This window comes from Salvelinus fontinalis, chromosome 36, assembly GCF_029448725.1.
Source record: "Salvelinus fontinalis isolate EN_2023a chromosome 36, ASM2944872v1, whole genome shotgun sequence".
NCBI lineage: Eukaryota > Metazoa > Chordata > Actinopteri > Salmoniformes > Salmonidae > Salvelinus > Salvelinus fontinalis.
In genome coordinates this window covers 4,932,264-4,959,654 of record NC_074700.1, presented here as the reverse complement: position 1 = coordinate 4,959,654, position 27,391 = coordinate 4,932,264, and the positions used below count along the sequence as shown (strand labels likewise).

Here is a 27,391-nt window from a genome sequence, read left to right as displayed (position 1 = left end):
GTAAAGTTTAGGTAAGGCATAGAGACTGGAGTACAAAAAGAAAAAGGAGACATTTTTTATGAGATGAGGTAGGGAGAGGGAGAGTGGTGAGAGGCAGCATGTGCGTGTTTGGGTGTGTGTATATGTGTGTTTGTGCATTCTATTATCCCTCACCCTGTGCTGGACTCGAAGTCGTGTCCCAGATGGCAGTCGTCAGGCGGCGAGTCTGGGTCGTGCCAGAAGTCAGCAAAGCATCTATCTCCCTCGGTCTTCAGGCTCTGGGCACGCTCAAACCCATAGTCACTAAACACACAGAGGAAGAGGAGAATGTTACCCCCTAGGCACTGATCTACGATCATTTTTTGTGTTTCTCCCACTAATGGTTAAGGTTAGGATTGGAAGAGGGGAAAACATATCCTAGAACAGTGCCTAAGGGTAAGTTCCATCTAGGGTGCAGACAAAGGGCAAGGTCAAAGAGCAAATACAGTTCATGACCTCAACGCGCGATAGACACCAACAACAAAGACGCCAACAGGCTTCACATAATAGGATCAATATCAATCGCCTAGAGTCTACAAACAGCGTTTATTGATTCCGTTTGTTGTGAATCAATCGAGGGGAGGGTCAATGTCATTCTTATCATCTTATCAAGAATGGTGTTGTAAATTAAAGAGGACCCTCATTGAAAATGCTTGTATTGGATTTACAATTCATCTCCTGAATACAAAAGGAATCAAACCCCGACCCTGACAGTGACCCTTATAATTTATTTGTCAAAGTCTTTATCTGAAGTATATTCTATTGCATTAGAGTGTTCTGGCTTTGCTGTGGTGTCTCACCAGTTGAAGTCTTTCTCGGAGCACTGGCAGGTCTTGGTAGTGAGGGCGGAGGTGTAGCTCCTCCCCTTGATGCAGAATGCGGTGTCCTTCCTCTTCCTGAAACTCCTCTCCTGACCCATGATGCACTTCTCTCCCTGATTGCGGGCCAAAAGTATACATTAGCTGATTGTAAAAGTGTAGGATAATTACAATGACATGGGAATGTGTGTGTGTCGGGTACCTTCAGGTCAGTGAGTTTCCAGGAGTCGTAGTCGGCCTCGGTACACTGTCTGGGGAATGACTGTCTGAAGTCCACCTTGACAAGCTCCCAGTCTGACCGGTAACTGATGTGACCAAACACCCTGCAGAGAGATATAAGGGGGAGAGAGAGATACATTTATATTGTCACATGCACAGTGAAGTGCAGTAATCAATATCAAAATAGTATAACAAAAATATATCAATAATAATGATATATAAATATATATACACTACCGGTCAAAAGTTTTAGAACAACTACTCATTCAAGGGTTTTTCTTTATTTTTACTATTTTATACATTGTACAATAATAGTGAAGACATCAGAACTATGAAATAACACACATGGAATCATGTAGTAACCAAAAAAGTGTTAAACAAATCTAAATATATGTTATATTTGAGATTCTTCAAATAGCCACCCTTTGCCTTGATGACAGCTTTGCACAATAATAAGCAAGGAGAAACAACAGTCCATCATTACTTTAAGACATAAAGGTCCGTCAATACGGAACATTTCAAGAACTTTGAAAGTTTCTTCAAGTGCAGTCGCAAAAACCATCAAGCGCTATGATGATTCTGCCTCTCATGAGGACCGCCACAGGAATGGAAGACCCAGAGTTACCTCTGCTGCAGAGGACGAGTTCATTAGAGTTACCAGCCTCAGAAATTGCAGCCCAAATAAATGCTTCACAGAGTTCAAGTAACAGACACATCTCAACATCAACTGTTCAGAGGAGACTGCGTGAATCAGGCCTTCAATTGCGGCAAAGTGTCACGTGTGCTCCCTCTCCGGGCCTCTAGGTCACCAGGCTGCTCGTTAGGGCGCATACCATCACCTCCTTGATTACCTGCCCTTTATATGTAACTTCCTTTGGTTTCTTCCCAAGTCGTCATTGTTGCTGTTTCATGTTGGTGCTCTGTTTGTGTTTCTTGTTTTGTTCATTTATTAATTAAATGTATTCACTCCCTGAACTTGCTTCCCGACTCTCAGCGTACATCGTTACACAAAGAAACCGCTACTAAAGGGCACAGGCCTCGGTGTAACGCTCATTCCTTCGACAATAAACGCAATTCCGACCATCACCCCTGGTGAGACAAAACCGCGACTTCTCAGTGAAGAGCACTTTTTGCCAGTTCTGTCTGTTCCAACGATGGTGGGTTTGTGCCCATAGGCGATGTTGTTGCCGGTGATGTCTGGTGATGACCTGCCTTACAACAGGCCTACAAGCCCTCAGTCCAGCCTCTCTCAGCCTATTGCGGACAGTCTGAGCACTGATGGAGGGATTGTGTTTTCCTGGTGTAACTCGGGCAGTTGTTGTTGGCATCCTGTACCTGTCCCGCAGGGGTGATGTTCAGATGTACCGATCCTGTGCAGGTGTTGTTACACGTGGTCTGCCACTGCGAGGATGATCAACTGTCCATCCTGTCTCCTTGTAGCGCTGTCTTAGGCGTCTCACAGTACGGACATTGCAATTTATTGCCCTGGCCACATCTGCAGTCGTCATGCCTCCTTGCAGCATGCCTAAGGCACATTCAAGCAGATGAGCAGGGACCCTGGGCATCTTTCTTTTGGTATTTTTCCAGAGTCAGTAGAAAGGCCTCTTTAGTGTCCTAAGTTTTCATAACTGTGACCTTAATTGCCTACCGTCTTGTAAGGTGTTAGTGTCTTAATGACCGTTCCACAGGTGCATGTTCATTAATTGTTTATGGGTCATTGAACAAGCATGGGAAACAGTGTTGAAACCCTGTACAATGAAGATCTGTGAAGTTATTTGGATTTTTACGAATTGTCTTTGAAAGACAGGGTCCTGAAAAAGGGCTGTTTCTTTTTTTTTGCTGAGTTTACATGTAAACAGGGCTGGTAAGTGAGTGGAAGCAGGAACATATAAATACTTATCGTTATATACTAGTGATAATATACTGTATACATGTAAAGAGGAGAATTAGTGACTAGTAGCAGGATAAAATAGATAGGTACTAATTGTAATGCTAATCAATAATCAATGAACAGCAGCGTAGTGGTAGTAATACATTGAATCAATAATCATTTTAGCAGCAGCGTAGGTGTGAGGGGAGAAGTAGTTGTTAGCCATTTAACAGTCTTATGGCCAGGGGGTTGAAGCTGTTCAGGAGTCTGTTGGTCTGAGCCTTGATGCACCGGTACCGTCTGCCGGATGGGAGCATAGAGAGCAGCGGTTCTCCATGTCTCGGGTGGTTGGAGTCCTTGGCAATTTTTGCTCAGACACTCCTAACATGTACGTCCTGGATGGCTGGGAGCTCACCCCCAGTGATTCGCTGGGCCGTCCGCACCACCCTCTGTCGGTCTGACTGTCTGCCCTGTCTGTTCTGCACTCATCCTTCCACCCACCCGTACATCCAACCATTTCCACCCTCATAGGCTGAGTTTAGACAGGCAACCCAATTCTAATATGTTTTCCACTCATGTAAGTATTTTGACCAATCACATCAGACATTTTCACATCAGATCTTTTTCAGAACTGATCTGATTGGTCAAAAGACAAATTTGTAATAAAAAAATAAAAAAATAAGCAGAATTTGGATGCACGTCTAAACGCAGCCATAGAGCTCCAACTCCTATTACATGAGGCGTGACTCCTGAACCATATCCTCTGGTCCCTGGTCATGTGACATGGTTGAACCCATCCCCTCGTTTGGGAACAGAGCAGTCCGACAGTAGTGTCTTGACATGTCTGTGCTCTCTACTTATCAACAGGGATCCACCTGAGTGCTCCTGGACCTTCCTATTGTCCATACGTTGTACATCAAAGACACACATGTCCCTTTTATTATGATGGCCCAAAAAGCCAAAAGATTGTCCTAAATGGTCTCTTTAAGGGACTCAAAAGCATTCATAAGAGCATTGTATGATATGCGTTATTGTATATGTCCACTAGGTGGCAATATATCATTATAAAAAAAATGAGGAAGTAACATTTTTGACTTATGTATTAAAATGTACCAATTTGAGCACTTCTTTTTCTTCTTTTTCCGTCTGTGAGAGCATGCTCTTTTGGGCACAGATTGATGGGAAAACATGTCAGCAGCCCTGAAATCTGTTCCGTTACGTATGCAACAATTCACCCCATTCCAATAGGCTGCAACTGTGAACTCGCATCTTGATCACGGATGCTGTTGTTTTATCCCGCTCTCTCACTCCCGATCTCTCCTTATCCATGATTATATCTCTATTGAATATGGCGCTTTTAAATGTTAGAAAAATCACAAGTCAAACCTTTCTCGTGAATGACCTCATTACTGAGCTCAAAGTTGATTGCATGTTTCTCGCTGAAACATGGCTGTCGTCAGACTGTACTGCTGCTCTTATTGAAGACACTCCCAGATTACAAGTTTTCATCTTCTATCGGAAAAATTTAAACGGGTGGGGGGACAGCCTCTATTTTTACTAAAGCTTTCAGATGTAAGGACATTTTGTTTGGTGACTTTGGGTCTTTTGAGCATCATGCTACACTGTTTAAATGTTACCCACCAGTGCTGGCCATAACCCCTGTACAGGCCACCAAAGCACTGACCCATTTTCTTTACTGTATCATCTGAACTATTGTCTATTGTCCTTGAGAACTATGATAAAATCATTGTGTTGGGTGATTTTAATATTCATGTTGACAAAGAGACTGACTACAAGGCCATTGAATATTTATGAATCTTTTGAGATCTATGGACTTTATCCAACAGGTTACTGGGCCCACCCATACTCTGGACCTGGTTATTACCAAGGGGGTTTCTGTTGACGTATCCTCTATTGTTGATGTTGCTTTATCTGATCACCACTGGGGATTTTTTACTACCTTGATGCCCATAGCACAGGGTAATACTGAACACATGATTAAGAAACACTATTTTACCTCTGAAGTTGCTACAGAGTGTATGAACAATACTCCACCACCTATTCTGCCTAACTCGTGTGATGATTTAGTTCATAACTTTAATAGCAAATGAAGGGCAACCATTGATGCCATAGCTCTAGTAAGGTTGAAAAAAGGCCACATCCAAACAGAGAGCCCATTGGATGAGTGAGGAAACTAATCAATTAAAGAGAAATTGCAGAATGGCAGAGTGGAAGTGGAGGAAGTCAAAGTTGCAGGTCCATTATGATATTCTGAGAGAGCAACTTGGCATATATAACAAGGCAATTACAAATGCCAGATGAGCTCATTTGATCTTGATCACTATTCATCGGAATCATTTGAGCGTGCTCTTCTCGACCATTGATGGCCTGATAAATCCTACCCCTGCAAACCTACGTGAACTTTCATCCACATCTAAATGTGACGAGTTTGCGGCATCTTTCAGAGATAAGATAACCAACATTAGGCTGGGTATCAGTCAAGCAAGGCCTGATGAGAAGTGTGATGATATGTGCTCTAGCCTACCACGCAAAGGCACTATGGATTTATTTTCCCTAGTTGACACAGACATGTTTCTTCAAAACAGTTTTTACTTGCATATCTGAAGAATTACAAGCTATTCTTAAATCACTCACTTTTCCCATTACACGACAAACTGCTATGGTGAAACCCCTTCTGAAGAAAAGTCATCTAGATTCTTCAGATCTTAGCCATTTTCGGCCAATCTCCAACCTTCCATTCTTAAGAAAAATTCTGGAGAAATTGGTGTTCAAACAGCGAAATTATTTTTCAAGTGCCAACTGTATTTAAAAAAAAAAAAAAAATCCAATCTGGTTTTCGTGCCCACCACAGCACAGAGACAGCCTTAAAGTGGTAAATGATCTTAGAGCCAACACAGATGCCAAACATCTTAGATGTAAGTGCTGCAGTCAACCCTATTGACCATGATGTCCTTCTGGACAGACTGGAGAGGTGGGTTGGCCTCTCCGGTCCAGTTCTAAATTGGTTTAGGACCTATTTAACCGGTGAAGAGTTTTTTTGTCACCCTTGGTGAACATAACTCAGGGAAAATACACATCTTATGTGGCGCTCCACAGGGTTCAATTTTGGGTCCGGTACTGTTCAGTTTATATACTGTATTGTACCCCTTGGCAGCGTTTTCAGATAGTACAGCATTGATTTTCACTGCTGTGCAGACGATACACAACTTTACATTTCTGTGTCACCAGAGGAGTTTAGCTCCACGGATAAATTATTCGACTGTATTAGTGATTTAAATAGTTGGAACTTCTTCCGGCTAAATCAAGACCGAGGTACTTATTGTTGGAGCCAAAGCACAGAGAGAGAATCTAGCCGCACATTTTAATTCAAGGGCAATAAAGATAAAACACCAAGTAAAAAATCTAGGTGTTACTTTAGATTCTGAACAAATTCTTATTTCGTATTCGTATTTCGTATCGCACATTAGGAATGTGACCAAAATAGCTTTGTACCACCTGAGGAACATTGCCAAGATGCTGACGTTTCTCTCTCAGGCTGATACAGAGAGACTCATCTATGCTTTTGTTACAAGCAGGCTTGACTACTGTAATGCTCTCCAGTCTGGTCTATCCAAGAAACCCATTGGTCACTTGCAAAACACACATAATGCTGCAGCACGGGTACTGACCCAGACCAGATGAAGAGCACACACTACACCCGTTTAAAGGTCTCTGCACTGGCTGCCTGTGAGTTTTAGATTATTCCATTGGTTTTTAAATCAATCCACGGTTTTGCACCCCAATACATGTCAGACCTGCTTTTAAGTTATGTACCCAGTAGGTCCCTCAGATCCTCTGGCCTTTTAACTATCCCAAAGCCCAGGACCAAGAGGCATGGAGAGACAGCCTTTTAACTATCCCAAAGCCCAGGACCAAGAGGCATGGAGAGACAGCCTTATAACTATACCAAAGCCTAGGGACCAGGAGGCATGGAGAGACAGCCTTATAACTATACCAAAGCCTAGGGACCAGGAGGCATGGAGAGACAGCCTTATAACTATCCCAAAGCCTAGGGACCAGGAGGCATGGAGAGACAGCCTTATAACTATCCCAAAGCCCAGGACCAAGAGGCATGGAGAGACAGCCTTATAACTATACCAAAGCCCAGGACCAAGAGGCATGGAGAGACAGCCTTATAACTATCCCAAAGCCCAGGACCAGGAGGCATGAAGAGACAGCCTTATAACTATCCCAAAGCCCAGGACCAAGAGGCATGGAGAGACAGCCTTATAACTATCCCAAAGCCCAGGACCAAGTGGCATGGAGAGACAGCCTTATAACTATCCCAAAGCCTAGGACCAAGAGGCATGGAGAGACAGCCTTTTAACTATCCCAAAGCCCAGGACCAAGAGGCATGGAGAGACAGCCTTTTAACTATCCCAAAGCCTAGGACCAAGAAGCATGGAGAGACAGCATTTTAACTATCCCAAAGCCCAGGACCAAGAGGCATGGAGAGGCAGCCTTTAGTTATTATGCTCCCAGCCTCTGAAATAACCTGCCGGAGAACCTGAGGGGGGCCGAAACTGTGGACATATTTAAAAGAGATCTTAAAACACATCTTTTTAGCTTTGCTTTTCCTTCGGGTGCTTTTTAGTTGTTCAGTGTGTCATTCTTTTGTTTTTTATCTTATGTTTGTTGTGTTGTAAATATATCGTTTTTTATTTTCATTGTTTTTCATTCGTTTTTTTTCTTCCTGTAAAGCAAATTGCATTGCATTCCATGTCTAAAATGTGCTGAATAAATAAAGCTCGATTTGATTTGATATGTCACGTTCTGCTCCTTATCGCTCTAACTTGATATTTTTCTCTCTTTCTTTCTTTCTTTCTTTCTTTCTTTCTTTCTTTCTTTCTTTCTCTCTTTCTTTCTCTCTTTCTTTCTTTTTCTTTCTTTCTTTCTTTCTTTCTTTCTCTCTTTCTTTCTCTCTTTCTCTCTTTCTTTCTCTCTTTCTTTCTTTTTCTTTCTTTCTTTCTTTCTCTCTCCCTTTGCCCCCCCCCTCTCTCTCTTTCTCTCCCTCTCTCTCTCAAACATGTGAATCACATATGTTGCAAGTCCTTTATAATAATGTGTCCAGTCACAGTTTTGACCTCCCAAGGCTCTTGTCATTAGTATGTGGAAAGGCCTCTCCTCCTTCCAGCCTGTCCTTGGTGCTACAGTAAGTCACTGTTCAAAGATGAGACGAGAGTCCTCCACCATCATAAAATCGAAGTCAGGGCTGGAAAATACACCAGGGCAATCGTGGTTGGCCATCAGGTGTCCTCTACTCGTCTCACTCCTCGCCGTATCTCACAGGAGGCAGATGGCGTGTGTGTGTCTGCCTATGTGTGTGGGGTGTGTGTGCGTGTGTGTGCATGTGTGTGTCTGTGGTGTGTCGGTCTTCCGTGACGACCCAAATCAGACCCATGGCCGCAACTCGGCGCAGGAGAGAATTGTTGTCCTGTCAGCTCATGATTCTGTCCTCTCACGACCCCCCCCCCCCCAAGCTCCCCCCCCCCTCCACTACCCGCATTTCTGCCAAAATGAAACCCAGGTCTTATCTCCCCACTGGGGCCAAAAGTCTGACTTGATGTACCTCTACACTTACTCCATCTAATTCACTGAAGATGATTAGATTAAGGGAGAGAAATGGAGAGAGAGTGCGAGCTAGAGAGCAACATAAAAGGTGAGAAGTACAGAAGAAAACACTAGGCTAATCAATCTCTTAAGAGGAAGTGTAGCAGAAAATCACAGGGGAAATGGCCGTGTCCTTAACTAATGGAGAGTGCATTGGGGAGATGAGAAAACCCTGCTGGAGAGGCAGCTGCTCCATATTCCTTCCTAAGCCCCTTATTGGAGAGCAGAGGAGCCAGGAGAACAGGGTAGAACTGTGAGGTAAGCAGCATGTGGTGTCACTGAGACTGCAGGACCAATTCTCACTCTCCTGGGTGAATCATTGCCTGGCCATCTCATCTGAATAATAGGCTAAAGCCAATCAGACCCCTTAGTGTTGAAGTAATAGTGTTAAGAAACCAATCAATGACTTGTTACAAGTTGAGAGAGTTCCAATGAACCAATGGCAGAGCTTTGGAGAAGAGGTTCCCTTGAAATAGGACCTATTACCATGCTAAAAAAGCACATCATTCCCTTCCCAAAATGTACAGCTTCACTGAGAATTTCTGGAAGATTCCACGGTACACTTACGTCATGACCAGTGTCTCATCTCCCGGTTCGCTCAGAAGTCCATCAACGAAAACCGAGGTGCTGGTGAAGTTGTGGATGATCCAGGTCCTTCCCTCATCGATACTGAACCTAAGGAGAAATAAAAAACAGCGACACAATTACAACAACTCTACGGAAGTCTATGGGTTATTTTCAACAGGCGGCCATCTTGGAAGAGACAAGAGAGATCGTGTTTTTTTTTTTTTAAACAGTTTTTTCAGCAGAACATCGTACAAATGGCAGCAATATGCTGAATTGTGTATACGAGTTACTTTTCGAGATAACGTCAACGCAAACTAAAACACAATAAACAACAGATATAGGCCCCCCCCCCCCAAAAAAATCACGATCATCGCGAACTGTTCAGTCGGCGAACCATGGCTGGGATGGCACTGCAGTGGAAACGCTCAGTCCTGCAGTGGATCAGTTCCAGTTTGGTTGAGGAGCGGGCCTGGTGTAGGCTCACAGACGATCGTTGGGGAGGGAGCATATGCCAGTAGCCAGGGATCCGATTTTAGAAGTGATCCTTTGCGAAGGATCTTGAGAGACTTTCCCTGCGAGTGTGAAGTGACGGTAGGTCCAGATTGGTGCACGCATCTGAGTAGGAGGTGTAGGCTGCGCCCATGACGAGGGTGGAAGCTGTCATTCATAAACTAAAGGGTTCTACAGACTTTCCTAGAATGACCATCTTGGAAAGAGTCAGAAAAAAAAGACCCTTCATATTAGTAAGGCTTCTGTCTAGGAGGGTGTAATGCTGCCATTACATACATGTCATGAGAGATCGGATCATCTCCAACTGTGACTGAACCGCGACCCGCTTTAAGGACCCGCCGAGTCAACATCTAGACCGCGTGTCATCGGCAAGATGTTTCTGCGTGGGTCGGTCTTCAAACACGCCACCAGACCCACAGGCTACTTAGGTTTGCTTTAAGGAAGAACTTTAAAATTAGAGGATAGGGGTACGGAAAGCTAACTTCTATCTCAACTTAACCCCCTGTGGCTGGCTATGGCTCCCGGAATCAACAGGCTTACTTACATAAATAGGGTTATGTATTGGAAAGGAATCACTGTGGGATTGAGTAGCAGACCTACGTCTGCGGGGTATGCAGATTGATGTGCCAACAAGCTAGGAGTAAAAACTAGAGAGACTCTAGAGAGACAGAGATTAGACAATATATACAGAGAGAGTCAGAGCCAGAAAGACATCCCAATACTGTATACAGAGAGAATTAGCTTGGGGGAATGGTTTGTTGTTGTGTGTCTCAGTTTTGCCTTCTCATTCTCACTCTCCCGCTTTTCTCCCCCCTCAATCACTCCGTCTCTCTCTTCCTCTCGAACGCTAAGAGCATGTTGAAAGAATAACGTATCCTAAGTGCACATGTTCGTAAACCTCTGGTGCGGTCTAATGCATTAATACCATGAATAGCTGTGTATTTGTGATGAATTAATGTACACTGCAGCCTTTCCTAGCACCAATCTGCAGTTAATCCATACCTCATACACACACTGTACAAACAAAACGTGACTGCATGAAAATAAGTGTAGATTTACTTGTAAATTCACACAACCTTATTACGTATGAGACTTTTTTTTATGCTGCCATCTCATCTCCGTTATGTTTTTATATGATTGAAAGCGACATGGCAGTGGTGGGATAGTACATCACCCCAAATAACCCTGCTGCTATTGATGTTATTCAAAGCCAGGCATTATCTAACATGATTTGAACAAGTGTGTGCAGTGAAGTCAGAATATTGGCAAGGGGCATCCTTGAGTTGGGGTCTTTTTGCTTTCCAAGGGGCCCCTAACAGAAAGTGAATCCCTGTAATCTACAGTACATATGTAGCGCTGTTGGAAACCCAGAGGGCCTGCTTCTTGAACTCTCAAATGCAAGTGCCCTTCTGAGAGGAGGAGAAAAACGTCTCCTTTGAGGATATGGATTTTGGACTCGTGTCAGTGACTGGGTTTGAAGAGGGTTCTCTTCTTGGTTCAAGGGTCTTTTGGGGCTGTTGGAGGGCTCATGACTAACACAGATGAGTTCTCTCTCCCTCTCCCTCTCTCCCTCTCTCTCTCTCTCTCCCAAACGCCTTTCAAAACGCTCTCCCGCTCTTGCCTGAAGATTTCTACTACAGCCCAGTCCCAAGGCAGTGATTTGAGTTTAGAGGGTGAAGTGGGCATACAATTGACCTTTCTGATGCTGATGAGGCTGTTGAGACAAAGGTCATCTGCTGATAAAGGTCAGTGATAAGGATTCTCATTACTGAGTGCTTTTATCATTTATTTTTCATTCAACGTTTATCAAGGTTATAGCTTCATTGAGATAAGATCTATTGATATAGATATGATCCACAGGAGAGACCTAGTCCTGGTCAGGTGTTTTGAAGGTCATAGATGGACGGTCATAGGACATGTATGGACACATTGGTGGCTCCTATATTGGTATATTGAGTGTTGTGAGTATTGGAGTTACAGAGTATTTTGTTGACAGTAAAATGAGCCTACTTGAGTATTTTGAGGGGGATGGAGGTGTCTTTGATGGCAACAATGACCCCTCCGTGGTCCAGGTACAGGATGTGATGCTCTTCCTCAAACACCTGCAAAACAGGAAGGGCAATCACAGGAAGTGTCGAAAAGACCAGGAAGTGAAAAGTTAGTAGGACGATAAGTGCTAGAAATAAATTAGATTACAGTACATTAATACATCGCATAAAAGAAGAGCATGAGAATTAGAGGTTGTCATAAAACTTCTTCAAAAAGCTGAACACTGTATAATAGCTTTTGTCAGGAGATTGGAAGTTAATCTCCACCTTGAATTGAATTTCCTCTTTGAATCTTCTCCTTTTTTAGGTGGAGAGAGAGGTGGGGATGGAGATGGTGAGGGATGTATGGAGGGAGGTACATAAAGAGGTGGGGAGGGAGGTGCGGAGGGAGGTGGTGAGAGAGGCGGGGAGGGAGGTGGGGAGGGAGGGAAGTACGGAGGGGCGTGAGGAGAGAGGTGGGGGAGGGAGGTGGTGAGGGAGGTGGGGAGGGAAGTATGGAGAGAGAAGGGGAGAGAAGTAGGGAGGGAGGTGGGGAGGGAAGTATGGAGGGAGGTGGGGAGAGAAGTGGTGAGGGAGGAGAGACTCACCTGTCTCCAAGTCTTCCCACAGTCAGAGGTGATGTACATCTCTTCTTTATACTCCACCAGCTGGGAACCCAGGTTACCTGACAAACAGAGCGAGAGAGACAGACAGAGAGAGAGACAGAGAGAGAGACAGAGACAGAGAGAGAGAGAGAGAGAGAGACAGAGACAGAGACAGAGAGAGAGACAGAGAGAGAGACAGAGAGAGAGAGAGAGAGAGAGTTAATTGAATGAGCAGGCAGCAGCCATGGATGTCACAGCTAGAGCTGTGGTGGTCATGAAATTTTGTCAGCCGGTGACTGTCAAGCAAATAACTGCCGATCTCACGGTAATTGACCGTTAATTAACATAAACACATTTAGCATCTCCTGGCTTCCACACATAGCCTACAAGCCTCTGATGCAGACCTTTGAAACATCTACATTTTAAAAAGTCTAATAAATCCATGTAATATAGCCTACACCATCACAATAAATCCATTGTTTATTTTAGACAGGTCTAAAGAAACATGATATGAAGAAAATGCTGTCTATTTCAGAAGAACAGAATAGCATACTCAGAGTTGTCCTTATGTTAGGTCCTGATCTGGCTATGCCATATGGCTGTGGGCTACACTAGTTCATTTAGCAGACAAGATTTGCTTAGAATTCCATGGCATTATTTTATATTATTTTAAAATTTGAAGAATACAAATTAACATAACTGAATAGAATGGAAATTATATTTTCTCCAAACTTTAAAGTTATTTAGAGTTATTTATGTAGGCCTCCCGGGTGGGTTCGCGCCCAGGCTCTGTCGCAGCCGGCCGCGACCGGGAGGTCCATGGGGCGATGCACAATTGGGCTAGCATCGTCTGGGTTAGGGAGGGTTTGGCCGGTAGGGATATCCTTGTCTCATCGCGCTCCAGCGACTCCTGTGGCGGGCCGGGCGCAGTGCGAGCTAACCGAGGGGGCCAGGTGCAACTGGCTTCCGGGTTGGAGGCGTGCTGTGTTAAAGAAGCAGTGCGGGCTTGGTTGGGTTGTGCTTCGGAGGATGCATGGCTTTCGACCTTCGTCTCTCCCGAGCCCGTACGGGAGTTGTAGCGAGTTATTTATGTAACTTTATTTATGATAAAAATGCTGGGCTATCTGTTTTGATTTTTAATACATTCTAAGGCTGCATGATGCGACTCTAACGATGATTTGAAAAAAGTTGCATGAAAGGCTTTGAGCTCTGCTTTGTCTCTCATTCACAAGTTGACAAATCAAATCAAATTGTATTTGTCACATGTGCCGAATACAACAGGTGTAGACCTTACAGTGAAATGCTTACTTACAAGCACTTAACCAACTGCCATGTAGGTATGAATGATTCGGGAGACAGGCGCAGGAACGCGTAATATGGGTTTTTATTAAGCCCAAATTATGGCGTGCCGTGTAAAGGCACGGGGACGAAGACCAAAAAAAAAACAAGTAACAAAACACAGGGTAGAAACGCAAAACAAAAGAGCGAGGAGTATCTTGAATAAATAACACACGGGCACAACGATTAACACACGGGACGAGACCCGTGATCATCTGCGCAATCCACCAGGGCACGAAAGCCAAAACACACAGCACAGATACTCACACGCACCAACGGACATGGTAAACAATAATCGACCGCCCAATGGAAACCAAAGGTCACATATATACAAATACTAATCGGTGGGAATAGGACACAGGTGTGCGCAATGAAAGTTCCAGAGGGATCCGTGACACCAACAATGCAGTTTTAAGAAAATACCTAGAAAAATAAACAAGAGATCTTGTTGGCTGACTCACTTGACCATGCCTCGAATTTCCCGGCTGCATCCCCTTTGCGTGGACATAATCTGCCTAAAAGAATCCATGCCTTTTGCGGCCAGTGGCCGTTGTGCCCTTGGGCTGAATATAATACATATAATTCCCTTCTCCCCGCTGCGTGCCGAAGCACTTCTCGCTCACATGGCTCTCAGTCACGTGATCGGGTCTTTCTCACAGGCTACAAGTGAAGACAGACACATCGGGGATGCAAGTGCGTGTGTCCTTATCCAATTCCGAGGTGCATATTGAAGATATTGGAAGAACTGTCCACATTTACTTTTCGTCAGCCAACAAAATGAGTAGGCCTAATGAACAGCAAAAGCACAAGCCTATGTCAATCTACTATCCCCCATAGTACAACAGTTGACTTATCATATTCTGTGCAAGAAATAAATATCCCAAACATAGTCCGGGACAGTTGTGGGATGCGACAGCTTAAAATGTAGATAAACTACTATGGCAGTAGGCTATAAGCACACATCTTCCATTAGCAGGAAACACCATTCTCAAACGTGACCACAAATGCGATTATGCATGTAATGCTTTTATTATAAAGGTGCATTTTTATGGTGAAAATTGCTGCGTATGTATGCCAGTTAGGTTCTACACCCGTTGTAAAGCGGAAAAAACAGCTTCATTTTAAGAAGCTATTTGGCCTCTTTAGTTGTGATATAAACCTATATGTGCGACTATGATTTGAAAAAGTCGCAAACAAAAGCCTGTGCTGTTTGCCTTAAGCTGGTCATCTTAAGATGGTCAATCTTGTCTTGAAAAATAGTAAATAATATATGTGTGAAATTTATTTTGATTTAGAATGGACCATTATCATACACCTGTCTCGATACAGGAGCAGCGGAAAAAAATGTAATCTATGGACTTAAATAGCGAATGGAGGACGCTTTTCCCGTGGTTCATTTTCATGCCAGCCAGGTAGGCTATACTCCTGTTTTAAAGAGAAGCAATGTGCTAAGTATTAGGAAGGTTGAGAAATAAATATAGTAGGCCTAGTCTATAGAAAGCTGATGGGATCCTCCTCTTTTTAATAGAGGCCATCACTCTGTTTTCTCACACAACTGCATAGCCTATAGAAATGTTGCGCAACATGAGCTCATGGGCTCTCATGAAGTGTTGATGTCAGAGTGATTAGAGGGACAATAGTGTGCGGAGTACCAGGTAGGCCCAATTACCATGACTAAGCGGTCACATGGAATTTGACTGCCATCATGACTCGTGACCGCCGGTGTGGCGGTAATACGGTCACGTAAAAGCCCTAGTCACAGCACTACAAACTCATAAAAAAAGGTGATTTCTAAAACCTAAAAGGATTCATTGGCTGTCCCCATAGGAGAACTATTTGAAGAAACCTTATTGGTTCCAGGTAGAACCCTTTTGGTTCCAGGTTAAACCCTTTTCTACCTGGTACCAAAAAAGGGTTCTCTTATGGGGACAGCCAAAGAACTCTTTTGGGACCCTTTTTTGTAAGAGTACAGGGATCTCCAGGCTATTAATTGTAATTGTAATTGTTTTTAATAACCTGCCCAGGGACTGCGGTTGAAAATTAGCCGGCTGGCTAAAACCGGCACTTTTACTGAAACGTTGATTAATGTGCACTGTCCCTGTAAAAATAAACTCAAACTCACTTAATGCTCTCCCTTTGAACACAGCGTCGAGAACAAAAATGCACTTCCAACTGTCTCATTTTGTTAAAAAAGGAGTAAAAATTAGGGAGGAGGGGGTGCTCTGTTGGAGCAAAGCCTCCTGCACCGACAAATCATTTCAGATGGAGGGTAATTTTCCTCTCGTTCTTAACAGTGGGAATAAGGGAAGAGAGGAGGGGGGATGCAAGGAATGGCGAGGCAGCTCGTACTCACTCAGGAGATGAGGCAGCCCACTTATCCCCTTCACTACGGAACCTTATTTTAGCTCTCCTCCAGGGGTGCCCGCACAGAAATGCCAAATATTCAATAAATAAAAGCAGCAATGACTGAGTGAACTCTTCTCTGGGGTTTAAGTACTTTGGCACTGTATCTTCCATTCCTCTAACCCACTGCCTTTCCGGGGTAAATCCAGGTTGTCTAGAAGAGTGGGATGTTTTAAATCCAGATACTATGGCTTTGTCAAAAATTTTGGTGGATAGTGCGCTTGATGAACTGCGGGAACACACACATAGCTCCACGACTAGCTCTCCCTCACCGCGTCTGCCTGACGTAAGCATGCACTATGTCCAGCCTTGTTTAGCGGCCACACTGTCTGCCTGAGGGCTCCATTGTACTACAGCACACAGAGCTAGCAAAACAACAGGCTCAGAGCTGCCTTCCTATAATGGGGTTGTAATGCCTCACTCGAACAAGTAGGCTAAACCTTACTTAGGCTAAAAGGCCGAACCAAAGCCTGTTCACTAGCAAACTGTGGGGGGGGGGGGGGGGGGGGGGGGGGTCCTAGTGTTAGTGACCCTAGACAGAAGCTATTACAGTGTCACATACAGACAATAATAAGTCAAGCTAAACAATCAGGATGACTGGTCCTACTAATGTATAGTAGTAGCCATGGCCACTTCAGTAGTGATGTAACTGGGAGGCGGTTGTCATGGTTACTCACCTGCACCCATGATGAGTCCTGGGGCGGAGTCTTTGGTGTGAACGGTCCCTGATACGTAAGGGTTGTCAGCCCAGCGCAGGTGGAGGTGGAGGTGACAGTCAGGCTAGAAGACGGGACAGAGAGTTTATGGGAAATGAAAGGATAGTATGTTTTGGGAACTGTGAGTCCTGTATGTCTGTTGGAGTGTATTACTGTTTAGGTGGCCATGTGTGTAACCCAGCTATATCACCCCAGATCTCTCTCTCTCGCGCTCTCCCGCTCCCTCGCTCTCCCTCTCTCCCTCCCATATCACTTTGCTCAACACCGCAGCACATTAGGCTAATCCCCAGAGTCGCAGCATTTCCTGTAATGTTTGTTAAGCAAACCAAATCCCCAAGGGAGGCTAAACCAAAGAGTTTCTGACGGGTGGAGTGACATTCTGTTGGGCTGGGTGAATTTGTATTGGGACATTTAGGGAGTAGGAGCATTATAGTACTTTGCACACTCTTGGCATTCTCTCAACCAGCTCATGAGGAATGCTTTTCCATCAGTCTTGAAGGAGTTCCCACATATGCTGAGCACTTGTTGGCTGCTTTTACTTCACTCTGCGGTCCAACTCATCCCAAACCATCTCATTTGGGTTGAGGTCAGGTGATTGTGGAGGCCAGGTCATCTGATGCAGCAGTCCATCACTATCCTTCATGGTCAATTAGCCCTTACACAGCCTGGAGGTGTGTTTTTGGTCATTGTGCTGTTAAAAATAAAATGATAGTCCCACTAAGCCCAAACCAGATGGGATGGCGTATCGCTGCAGAATGCTGTGGTAGCCATGCTGGTTAAGTGTGCCTTGAATTCTAAATAACACAGACAATGTCACCAGCAAAGCACCCCCAAACCATCACCTGTCCTCCTCCATGCTTCATGGTGGAAACCACACATGCGGAGATCACCCGTTCACCTACTCTGCATCTCACAAAAACACGGTGGTTGGAACCAATAATCTCAAATTTGGACTCATCAGACCAAGGGACAGATTTCCACCGGTCTGATGTCCATTGTCATGTTTCTTGGCCCAAGCAAGTCTCTTCTTATTATTGGTGTCCTTTAGTAGTGGTTTCTTTGCAGCAATTTGACCATGAAGGCCTGATTCACGCAGTCTCCTTTGAACAGTTGATTTTGAGATGTGTCTGTTACTTGAACTCTGTGAAGTTTTTATTTGGGCTGCAATCTGAGGTGCAGTTAACTCTAATTAACTTATCCTCTGCAGCAGAGGTAACTCTGGGTCTTCCTTTCCTGTGGCGGTCCTCATGAGAGCCAGTTTCATCATAGCGCTTGATGGTTTTTGCGACTGCCTTTGAAGAAACTTTCAAAGTTCCTAACATTCACTGGATTGACTGACCTTCGTGTCTTAACTGAACGAGGCAGTTAACCCACTGTTCCTAGGCCGTCATTGAAAATAAGAATTTGTTCTTAACTGACTTGCCTAGTTAAATAAAGGTAAAAGAAAAAAAATTAAGGCAAAGGGTGGCTACTTTGAAGAATCTAAAATATTTTTTGGGGTTACTACATGATTCCATATGTGTTATTTCATAGTTCTGATGTCTTCACTATTATTCTACAATGTAGAAAATAGTAAAAATAAAGAAAAACCCTTGAATGAGTAGTTGTGTTCAAACTTTTGACTGGTACTGTATATTGGTCAAGGACTGTGTTACGTGGTGTGTGCGGGTGGGGGTGTACGTTAATTGTGTGTTTGTTCGTGACATGCGAGTGTGTGTTGACATCCATCTGAGTGGAGAGTGACCGAGGGGACAAAGTGTATGTGTTGAGTGTTTTCACTGAGTGAATCACACCGCTCTTTGTATGTCAATCCTAAGCATAACCTTTCTCTCCACTTTCCCCTCTTCCTCCCGTCTTCCTCGCCTCTCCGTGTTGTTATTTATTCATGACTCTACATTAGATGGCCCTGTATGTCAGCGTGACGCTGTCTCTCCTCGTTAACCCCGTTGCTATGACTCCGGCTGTACACACGGGGTTACGTGTCTCCCTAAAGGACCATGCGGGCCCATCAACAAGCACCATCTTTCAAAGCCACCTTTCATGCTTCCTTCACGAGCCGTCAAGGAATTTTAAAACTCTCATGGCAGTATAACGATAATGGCGTCAGGGCAGTTTTTAAAGTTAAACTAACAAAGACTAAGACTGCCCATTTTAAAGGTGGGTCTCTCTCTCCCTCTCTCTTTCATTAAGCCTACACTCTTCCCATGACAGTAAAGCATTAGCTGCCCTGGCTAGCCTAGCCCAAGTACAGATGGTATCCCATTGCACCTGCACTGAGTCAAATCGCTTGTATCTGGCCCTTGCAACGCTAAACAGTAAATCACTTATGGAAAAAAATAAGAAATTTAAAAGGACTTTGCTGCGCTATTAGGGAGTAGATTAAACAAAGATTACGCACATTAATCTAAGGTACATGGATTCTTTTAACAGTCATTTACAAACCACCATCCTTCTATTCAATGGCCATTACTCTTCTGGTGTGCTTTGGGACAGGTCATGAATGTATAGCCGTAGCATTGTTCGCGTTACACCACTTGTGTCATCTTGGCGACACCGTGGGGTGACAGTGTTGTTGTTAGGGGACATAAAGCTGTCCGTCGGACCTGTAACCTGGTTTCACCGGGTGGGGCCTGGATAAACAAGGACGGTGTTACGGGGGTCGTAGTCGCCCTGAGACACGGGTGTTCTAAAATGGCCGATTTGTGTTATAGGCGGTCGTTATGGTGAGATATGGGGGAAACAGACATCTCTGTGTGTGTGTGTGTCAGTCTGTCAGTGTCTCATTCCCTGGCTTTGTGCCCGTCTTTATGACTCCCTGTTCCCAACGCATGAAGGTGATATCTCTGTCTGTGTGGATCTCTGTCGCAGACTGACTGGTGGTTCAATATGACAAGTGGGCTCTCTCTCTGCCTGTGTTATAGGGCTATAGGCGTACTTCCTATGACGTCGTATGAACCCCGAAAAGACCATGGCCTGTTTCCAATGCTTCAAAACGCCATCCTTCTTTCCTTCCATCCTGGAAGTAATCCCTTATATGTAGGCCTATGGACGGGATTGGTGAAGGTTGCTGTGTGTGCGGGTGGCAGGTGGTCTAGCAGTTTAGAGCGCTGGACCAGTAACCGAAAGGTCGCTAGTTTGAATGTCTGAGCCGACATCCTAATTGCTCCTGTTAATCACTCTGAGTAAAATGTATGTAGATACTGCAGGTCTGGTATAATGTATGTACGTAGTGCAGGTCTGGTATAATGTATGTAGATAGTGCAGGTCTGGTATAATGTATGTAGGTAGTGCAGGTCTGGTATAATGTATGTAGGTAGTGCAGGTCTGGTATAATGTATGTATATAGTGCAGGTCTGGTATAATGTATGTAGGTAGTGCAGGTCTGGTATAATGTATGTAGATAGTGCAGGTCTGGTATAATGTATGTAGGTAGTGCAGGTCTGGTATAATGTATGTAGGTAGTGCAGGTCTGGTATAATGTATGTAGGTAGTGCAGGTCTGGTATAATGTATGTAGATAGTGCAGGTCTGGTATAATGTATGTAGGTAGTGCAGGTCTGGTATAATGTATGTAGATAGTGCAGGTCTGGTATAATGTATGTAGGTAGTGCAGGTCTGGTATAATGTATGTACGTAGTGCAGGTCTGGTATAATGTATGTAGATAGTGCAGGTCTGGTATAATGTATGTAGGTAGTGCAGGTCTGGTATAATGTATGTACGTAGTGCAGGTCTGGTATAATGTATGTAGATAGTGCAGGTCTGGTATAATGTATGTAGATAGTGCAGGTCTGGTATAATGTATGTAGGTAGTGCAGGTCTGGTATAATGTATGTATATAGTGCAGGTCTGGTATAATGTATGTAGGTAGTGCAGGTCTGGTATAATGTATGTATATAGTGCAGGTCTGGTATAATGTATGTATATAGTGCAGGTCTGGTATAATGTATGTAGGTAGTGCAGGTCTGGTATAATGTATGTAGGTAGTGCAGGTCTGGTATAATGTATGTAGGTAGTGCAGGTCTGGTATAATGTATGTAGGTAGTGCAGGTCTGGTATAATGTATGTAGGTAGTGCAGGTCTGGTATAATGTATGTACGTAGTGCAGGTCTGGTATAATTTATGTAGGTAGTGCAGGTCTGGTATAATGTATGTAGGTAGTGCAGGTCTGGTATAATGTATGTAGGTAGTGCAGGTCAGGTATAATGTATGTAGGTAGTGCAGGTCTGGTATAATGTATGTAGGTAGTGCAGGTCTGGTATAATGTATGTACATAGTGCAGGTCTGGTATAATGTATGTACATAGTGCAGGTCTGGTATAATGTATGTAGGTAGTGCAGGTCTGGTATAATGTATGTAGATAGTGCAGGTCTGGTATAATGTATGTAGGTAGTGCAGGTCTGGTATAATGTATGTATGTATGTAGTGCAGGTCTGGTATGATGTATGTAGATAGTGCAGGTCTGGTATAATGTATGTAGGTAGTGCAGGTCTGGTATAATGTATGTATGTAGTGCAGGTCTGGTATAATGTATGTAGATACTGCAGGTCTGGTATAATGTATGTACATAGTGCAGGTCTGGTATAATGTATGTAGATAGTGCAGGTCTGGTATAATGTATGTAGGTAGTGCAGGTCTGGTATAATGTATGTAGGTAGTGCAGGTCTGGTATAATGTATGTAGGTAGTGCAGGTCTGGTATAATGTATGTATATAGTGCAGGTCTGGTATAATGTATGTAGATACTGCAGGTCTGGTATAATGTATGTACATAGTGCAGGTCTGGTATAATGTATGTAGGTAGTGCAGGTCTGGTATAATGTATGTAGGTAGTGCAGGTCTGGTATAATGTATGTAGGTAGTGCAGGTCTGGTATAATGTATGTAGGTAGTGCAGGTCTGGTATAATGTATGTACATAGTGCAGGTCTGGTATAATGTATGTAGGTAGTGCAGGTCTGGTATAATGTATGTAGGTAGTGCAGGTCTGGTATAATGTATGTACATAGTGCAGGTCTGGTATAATGTATGTACATAGTGCAGGTCTGGTATAATGTATGTAGGTAGTGCAGGTCTGGTATAATGTATGTACATAGTGCAGGTCTGGTATAATGTATGTAGGTAGTGCAGGTCTGGTATAATGTATGTAGATAGTGCAGGTCTGGTATAATGTATGTAGATAGTGCAGGTCTGGTATAATGTATGTAGGTAGTGCAGGTCTGGTATAATGTATGTAGATAGTGCAGGTCTGGTATAATGTATGTAGATAGTGCAGGTCTGGTATAATGTATGTAGATAGTGCAGGTCTGGTATAATGTATGTAGGTAGTGCAGGTCTGGTATAATGTATGTACATAGTGCAGGTCTGGTATAATGTATGTAGGTAGTGCAGGTCTGGTATAATGTATGTAGATAGTGCAGGTCTGGTATAATGTATGTAGGTAGTGCAGGTCTGGTATAATGTATGTAGATAGTGCAGGTCTGGTATAATGTATGTAGGTAGTGCAGGTCTGGTATAATGTATGTACATAGTGCAGGTCTGGTATAATGTATGTAGGTAGTGCAGGTCTGGTATAATGTATGTACATAGTGCAGGTCTGGTATAATGTATGTACATAGTGCAGGTCTGGTATAATGTATGTAGGTAGTGCAGGTCTGGTATAATGTATGTACATAGTGCAGGTCTGGTATAATGTATGTACATAGTGCAGGTCTGGTATAATGTATGTACATAGTGCAGGTCTGGTATAATGTATGTACATAGTGCAGGTCTGGTATAATGTATGTAGGTAGTGCAGGTCTGGTATAATGTATGTAGGTAGTGCAGGTCTGGTATAATGTATGTAGGTAGTGCAGGTCTGGTATAATGTATGTAGGTAGTGCAGGTCTGGTATAATGTATGTAGATAGTGCAGGTCTGGTATAATGTATGTACATAGTGCAGGTCTGGTATAATGTATGTAGATAGTGCAGGTCTGGTATAATGTATGTAGGTAGTGCAGGTCTGGTATAATGTATGTACATAGTGCAGGTCTGGTATAATGTATGTAGGTAGTGCAGGTCTGGTATAATGTATGTAGGTAGTGCAGGTCTGGTATAATGTATGTAGGTAGTGCAGGTCTGGTATAATGTATGTAGATAGTGCAGGTCTGGTATAATGTATGTAGGTAGTGCAGGTCTGGTATAATGTATGTAGATAGTGCAGGTCTGGTATAATGTATGTAGGTAGTGCAGGTCTGGTATAATGTATGTAGGTAGTGCAGGTCTGGTATAATGTATGTAGATAGTGCATGGGTTCCTTACTGATTGGCAGGTGACCGGCTTGCCGTTCATGTCAGTGGTAGGCGGGGCAAGGGGTTCCCAGTCTCGGCCTTTGTTATAGGTAATGAGAGTCATCACTTTGCCATCCACCTTCTGATTGGCCAGGAAGACGCCTTTGACCCCGCGGACCTGGAAACAAATTACAACAAACGTCTCAGTTATGATTTTATGGGAAGGTTTAATACTGATGTGGGATCTGTTTGTGTGGGTCCTAGCTATTTATTAAAAGCACAGGCTTGTTACAGAAGACTGTTCAGAGATCAGAGAGTTAGAGACAGAACCACACAGAGACACTCCAAAAGAGCAGGTTTCTCCAGACATACCTATCTATAATGTAACTGCTGCTGATTCTGGGTCAGTCGGTGGCCTGTCAAGAGAGTCTACGTAAGGGGAAGAGGGAATGAAACAACATATCTCTTTCGAACTTTCTCTTACCCTCTCTCTCTCCAATTCTCTCTGTGAAACGCTTATCTGTCTGTGTACCACTCTGACTTGTCTTTCTCTGTCTCTATCTGTACCAGCACCACACACTCTCTACTCCTCTCTCTCTCCCTCTCTCTCTCCCCCCCTCTGTCTCCTACGTCCCTCGCTCTAACTTTCTCTCTGTCTTCCTCTAGCTTTCCCCCCGTCTCTTTTACCTCTCTTTCTCCATCTCTCTCTCTGTGATGACAGAGTAGCCCGGGGCTAGAGGTGCGAGAGGAGAGGAAAGGAGGAGAGGAAATGAGTTCTGCAGTGCTGGCCCTCAACTCCACGGGCCACTGCCTCTCCTCCTCTAACACTGCCTCCTCTCTTCCTTTACTCTTCCCTCGCTCTGTTTGACTTCCCTCCGCCGGGAGACCTTGTCAAAACAAACCCAATGAATGATGGCTTAACCCCAAAAAACTAATAAAATATGGAAAGTGAAAACACGTATCTCACCCATGTGTTTTTTTTTTACATCAAAAGGAGTGTGTATACTGCTAACAATCGCACAATGGAAAACTGCTTCAAAACCCAATTGGGGAGGCAGGAAGAATAGTGGAACCCTCCTTATTGAATGCACGGCATTCTAATAGATTCCTCGTTGTGTGTTTCAACGCACGCTGTCTGTCTAGAAGGCACGCAGGATCCAGTGCCATTTTAAGACCCACTCGAGGCCACAGGCGTTCCAGACACCGCTCTCCGCTGACATGGAAGGTGAGACCGCCTACCCACTGTTACCTTGGCAAAGACTAGCAACGATGGAAGTCGAGTGAGTGGGAACAACGCTGTGGAAATGAGCCATACACATTTGTTTTGTAGAAAGATGAGTCAATAACAGGATAATGCCTCAAAGCAGGTGTGTGACAACTCACACCTAAGCTTAAGGTTTCGAGGGAAACATACCACACTCATTGGTCAAGGTGTAGTAACACTGTCCTATAGCTAGGGGCCGGGTGCTCTGCTCAGACACTTCTACCCAAAACGACTTGCAGTGGTGAGTACATACATTTGAGCACATCATGTGCCCTTGCAGCGGGAATCGAACCCACGACCTTGGCGTTGCTCATTTTTGGCATTGCAATCACTCTTACCAACAGAGCCACAGAGGAGCGCCACGTGACTCACCTCCAGTATGTCTATAAGGACGCTCTCCTCAGGCTGCTTGGTGCTGCGGACGTTCTCCAGCACGATGGAGTAGTAGACGCCCTGCGGGTCCGACTGGTACAGGTTGTAGGTGTCCGTCTGGTACCACTCCTGCAGAGCCAGGAACACCTGGCTCTCATCCGTACTCACTATGTGGACGTCCTGGGGAGAGGGGTTGGGGGGGAGGGGGGAGGGGGGGGGGGGAGGTGGTAGGAAGAGGGTGGGAGAGGGAAGGAGAATAGGAGTTACGTCAACAACTTCGATTTGGCGTCAGTCTTTTCATAAACTAAAGGGAAGGAGAGAGCGAGAGCCAGAGACCAGATAGAGAGAGACAGAGCGACAGAGAGAGGGAGAGACAGACAGAGAGGGGGAGAGACAGACAGAGAGGGGGAGAGGTCACAGAGAGAGAGCGGGGGAGAGAGAGAGATAGAGAGAGAGAGAGATAGAAAGAGAGAGAGAGAGAGAGAGAGAGAGAGAGAGAGAGAGAGAGAGAGAGAGAGAGAGAGAGAGAGAGAGAGACAGAGCGACAGAGAGAGGGAGAGACAGACAGAGAGGGGGAGAGACAGACAGAGAGGGGGAGAGGTCACAGAGAGAGAGCGGGGGAGAGAGAGAGATAGAGAGAGAGAGAGATAGAAAGAGAGAGAGAGAGAGAGAGAGAGAGAGAGAGAGAGAGAGAGAGAGAGAGAGAGAGAGACAACAAGAAAGTTGTGATTCTTCTCATTCTCTGCATATTGTATCAACGGTGACAGGAGTACAAGAACACTTTCGGGCTGTTCACAAAACCCCAGGTTTTCCACTCATAACTTGCGAGGGGCTCCTAGTCTTCTGCAGATGTTAGAAACAGAGTGGCCGATGTACAGACTCGGGCGAGTCGGCTTTCCCTGTGAGACACTCTGATTACATTAACATGGCATTAGAGATGTAGGCGATGCAGACATCAAGAGAAGTGAGCGGTGAAGAGCGCTCCAGAGCCTCCACACATTGACACTCGAGACACATCTTTAGCCTAGCAGTGGCCTAAAAAGCACATTCAACTGGGACTCTCCATTTAGCAGGCTTTAAAATTCTGTCCTCGGTCGGGAAACCGGCCCAGTAGGTCTTAAATGCTGATTTATGGGTCTGCACCACAATAGTCAAACATACTCTGGTTCAATGAATCTGCAAGCTACTGCGTAGAACTAGTGCGCAACTTCCCTACACAGTCCTTGACTGCAGACACGTGGCTGGTTTTGTTCATCTAGCACTGTAAGTGGAAGCACTGGTAATGATAGCCGGTGAGCTTTTCTTTGAGGTAATACATATCTGGGTCACGGTGAAATTAGGCAAAAACTCAGCCACCACATAAGATGCCTACCGGGCAGAATTCCATTCATCAATAGTAAAGCAGAGGAGGGAAAGGGAGACGGAGGGATGGAGGGATACAGACAGAGGGTGGGAGTGGGAGAGAGCGCACAGTATTGGTCGTGCTCTGTCACGCTTTGTGCTACGCGAAGGTAGCGCAACCTGTAGCTGGCTCAGAATAGTTAGTGTGGTCGTCAAACCTGAATAATGGTGTGTGTGTGTGCGTGTGTGTGTGTGCGTGCGTTAGACTGCAGCAAAGGATTAACACTAAGATGAATGCATTATTTCAAAATGCTCTTACAGTGTTAGGGGGAAGAGAGAGACAGAGACAGAGAGAAACAAAGAGAGAGAACAAGAAAGAGACCTAATGAGAGACTCACAACAGCAAACCATTCCCCCTTGCTGATTCTCTCTGTATACAGTATTGGGATGTCTGTCTCTCTCACACTCTGTATACTGTGTGTGTGTGTGTGCGCGCGTGTGTGTGACTGTCCAACCATTAGCCCTTTGTACCTCCAAATGGATCTAGATAAAGTACTCAAATGTGTGTTTGTTTATGTGACTACGTGTGAGTAGGTATGTGTGTGTGTGTTCACTCTTCTCCTGCACTGATTACGTAGATGCAAACCACCTCTTCAGTGTTGACAGATCTCTCCTGCAGAGTATTTCGCCCGAGGAGTTGGCATTGAGGCGTCTGTAAACTTCCAAGTCCCGAAGACTTCTATATTCACAGCAGCTACCCGCCCACTTGTTTTACACCGCTCCGAGGCCAGTGAATAATCCTCTATGGAGTTATGTGGATCTGCTGTGGATGAGCAGCGCAAGTCAGACAGCTGAAAGTAGCACGTACATGTGCTCAGGTGTGCAATCCTACGCCAAAGCAAAGGATTACTTTGCAGAAACCTACTGTGCTATATTTCCTGTATAATGCCATTCGTCAGAAGAGCTAGCGTCCTCCACACAAAGGGAAGCGGAGGACACCGATTTGCCGACGTACAGTAGGAAGAGTGAAAAGGATGTCATCTTCACTTACTCTTGGACTTACGCAACTGGCGACAGGCCATAACTGAACGGAGAAACGCTCCTAAGCGGATAGCGCGTGGGCTGATGTCTCCGTGGGAGAATACGACTCTGATGTCTCCGTGGGAGAATACGACTCTGCTGCACCAGTCACTACGTGGCTTCGCGAGGCACCCGACACAGTATAACATAGCAGACGTTCTAAAGAGAGAGACAACCGACAGTGTCCTCCCATTCACTCCCGTAGAGACAAGCTTTAAGACACATTCACAGAGGCGTCCTGGGGTCGCCACAAAGCGTGTCAGTATGGAGACGGACGAAGAGACAAAGAAGGAGGAGAACATCATTGAG

The 27,391-nt window shown here is 44.6% G+C and overlaps 1 protein-coding gene across 3 annotated transcripts in view; it reads right to left on the bottom strand.

Annotated features, from left to right (window-relative positions):
* The window catches only part of sorcs2 (sortilin-related VPS10 domain containing receptor 2), a 345,517-nt gene that overhangs the window by 18,635 nt on the left and 299,491 nt on the right, over nt 1-27,391 (bottom strand). For all 3 annotated transcript variants that reach the window (XM_055900408.1, XM_055900409.1, XM_055900410.1), the window contains exons 9-17: nt 24,662-24,841; nt 23,057-23,203; nt 16,723-16,825; nt 12,308-12,384; nt 11,683-11,774; nt 9,163-9,270; nt 1,039-1,159; nt 819-952; nt 154-282 (exon numbers count right to left, since the gene is read on the bottom strand). In XM_055900408.1, coding sequence (XP_055756383.1) covers nt 154-282; nt 819-952; nt 1,039-1,159; nt 9,163-9,270; nt 11,683-11,774; nt 12,308-12,384; nt 16,723-16,825; nt 23,057-23,203; nt 24,662-24,841 — 1,091 coding nt within the window. The remainder of the gene's footprint in view (nt 1-153; nt 283-818; nt 953-1,038; nt 1,160-9,162; nt 9,271-11,682; nt 11,775-12,307; nt 12,385-16,722; nt 16,826-23,056; nt 23,204-24,661; nt 24,842-27,391) is intronic.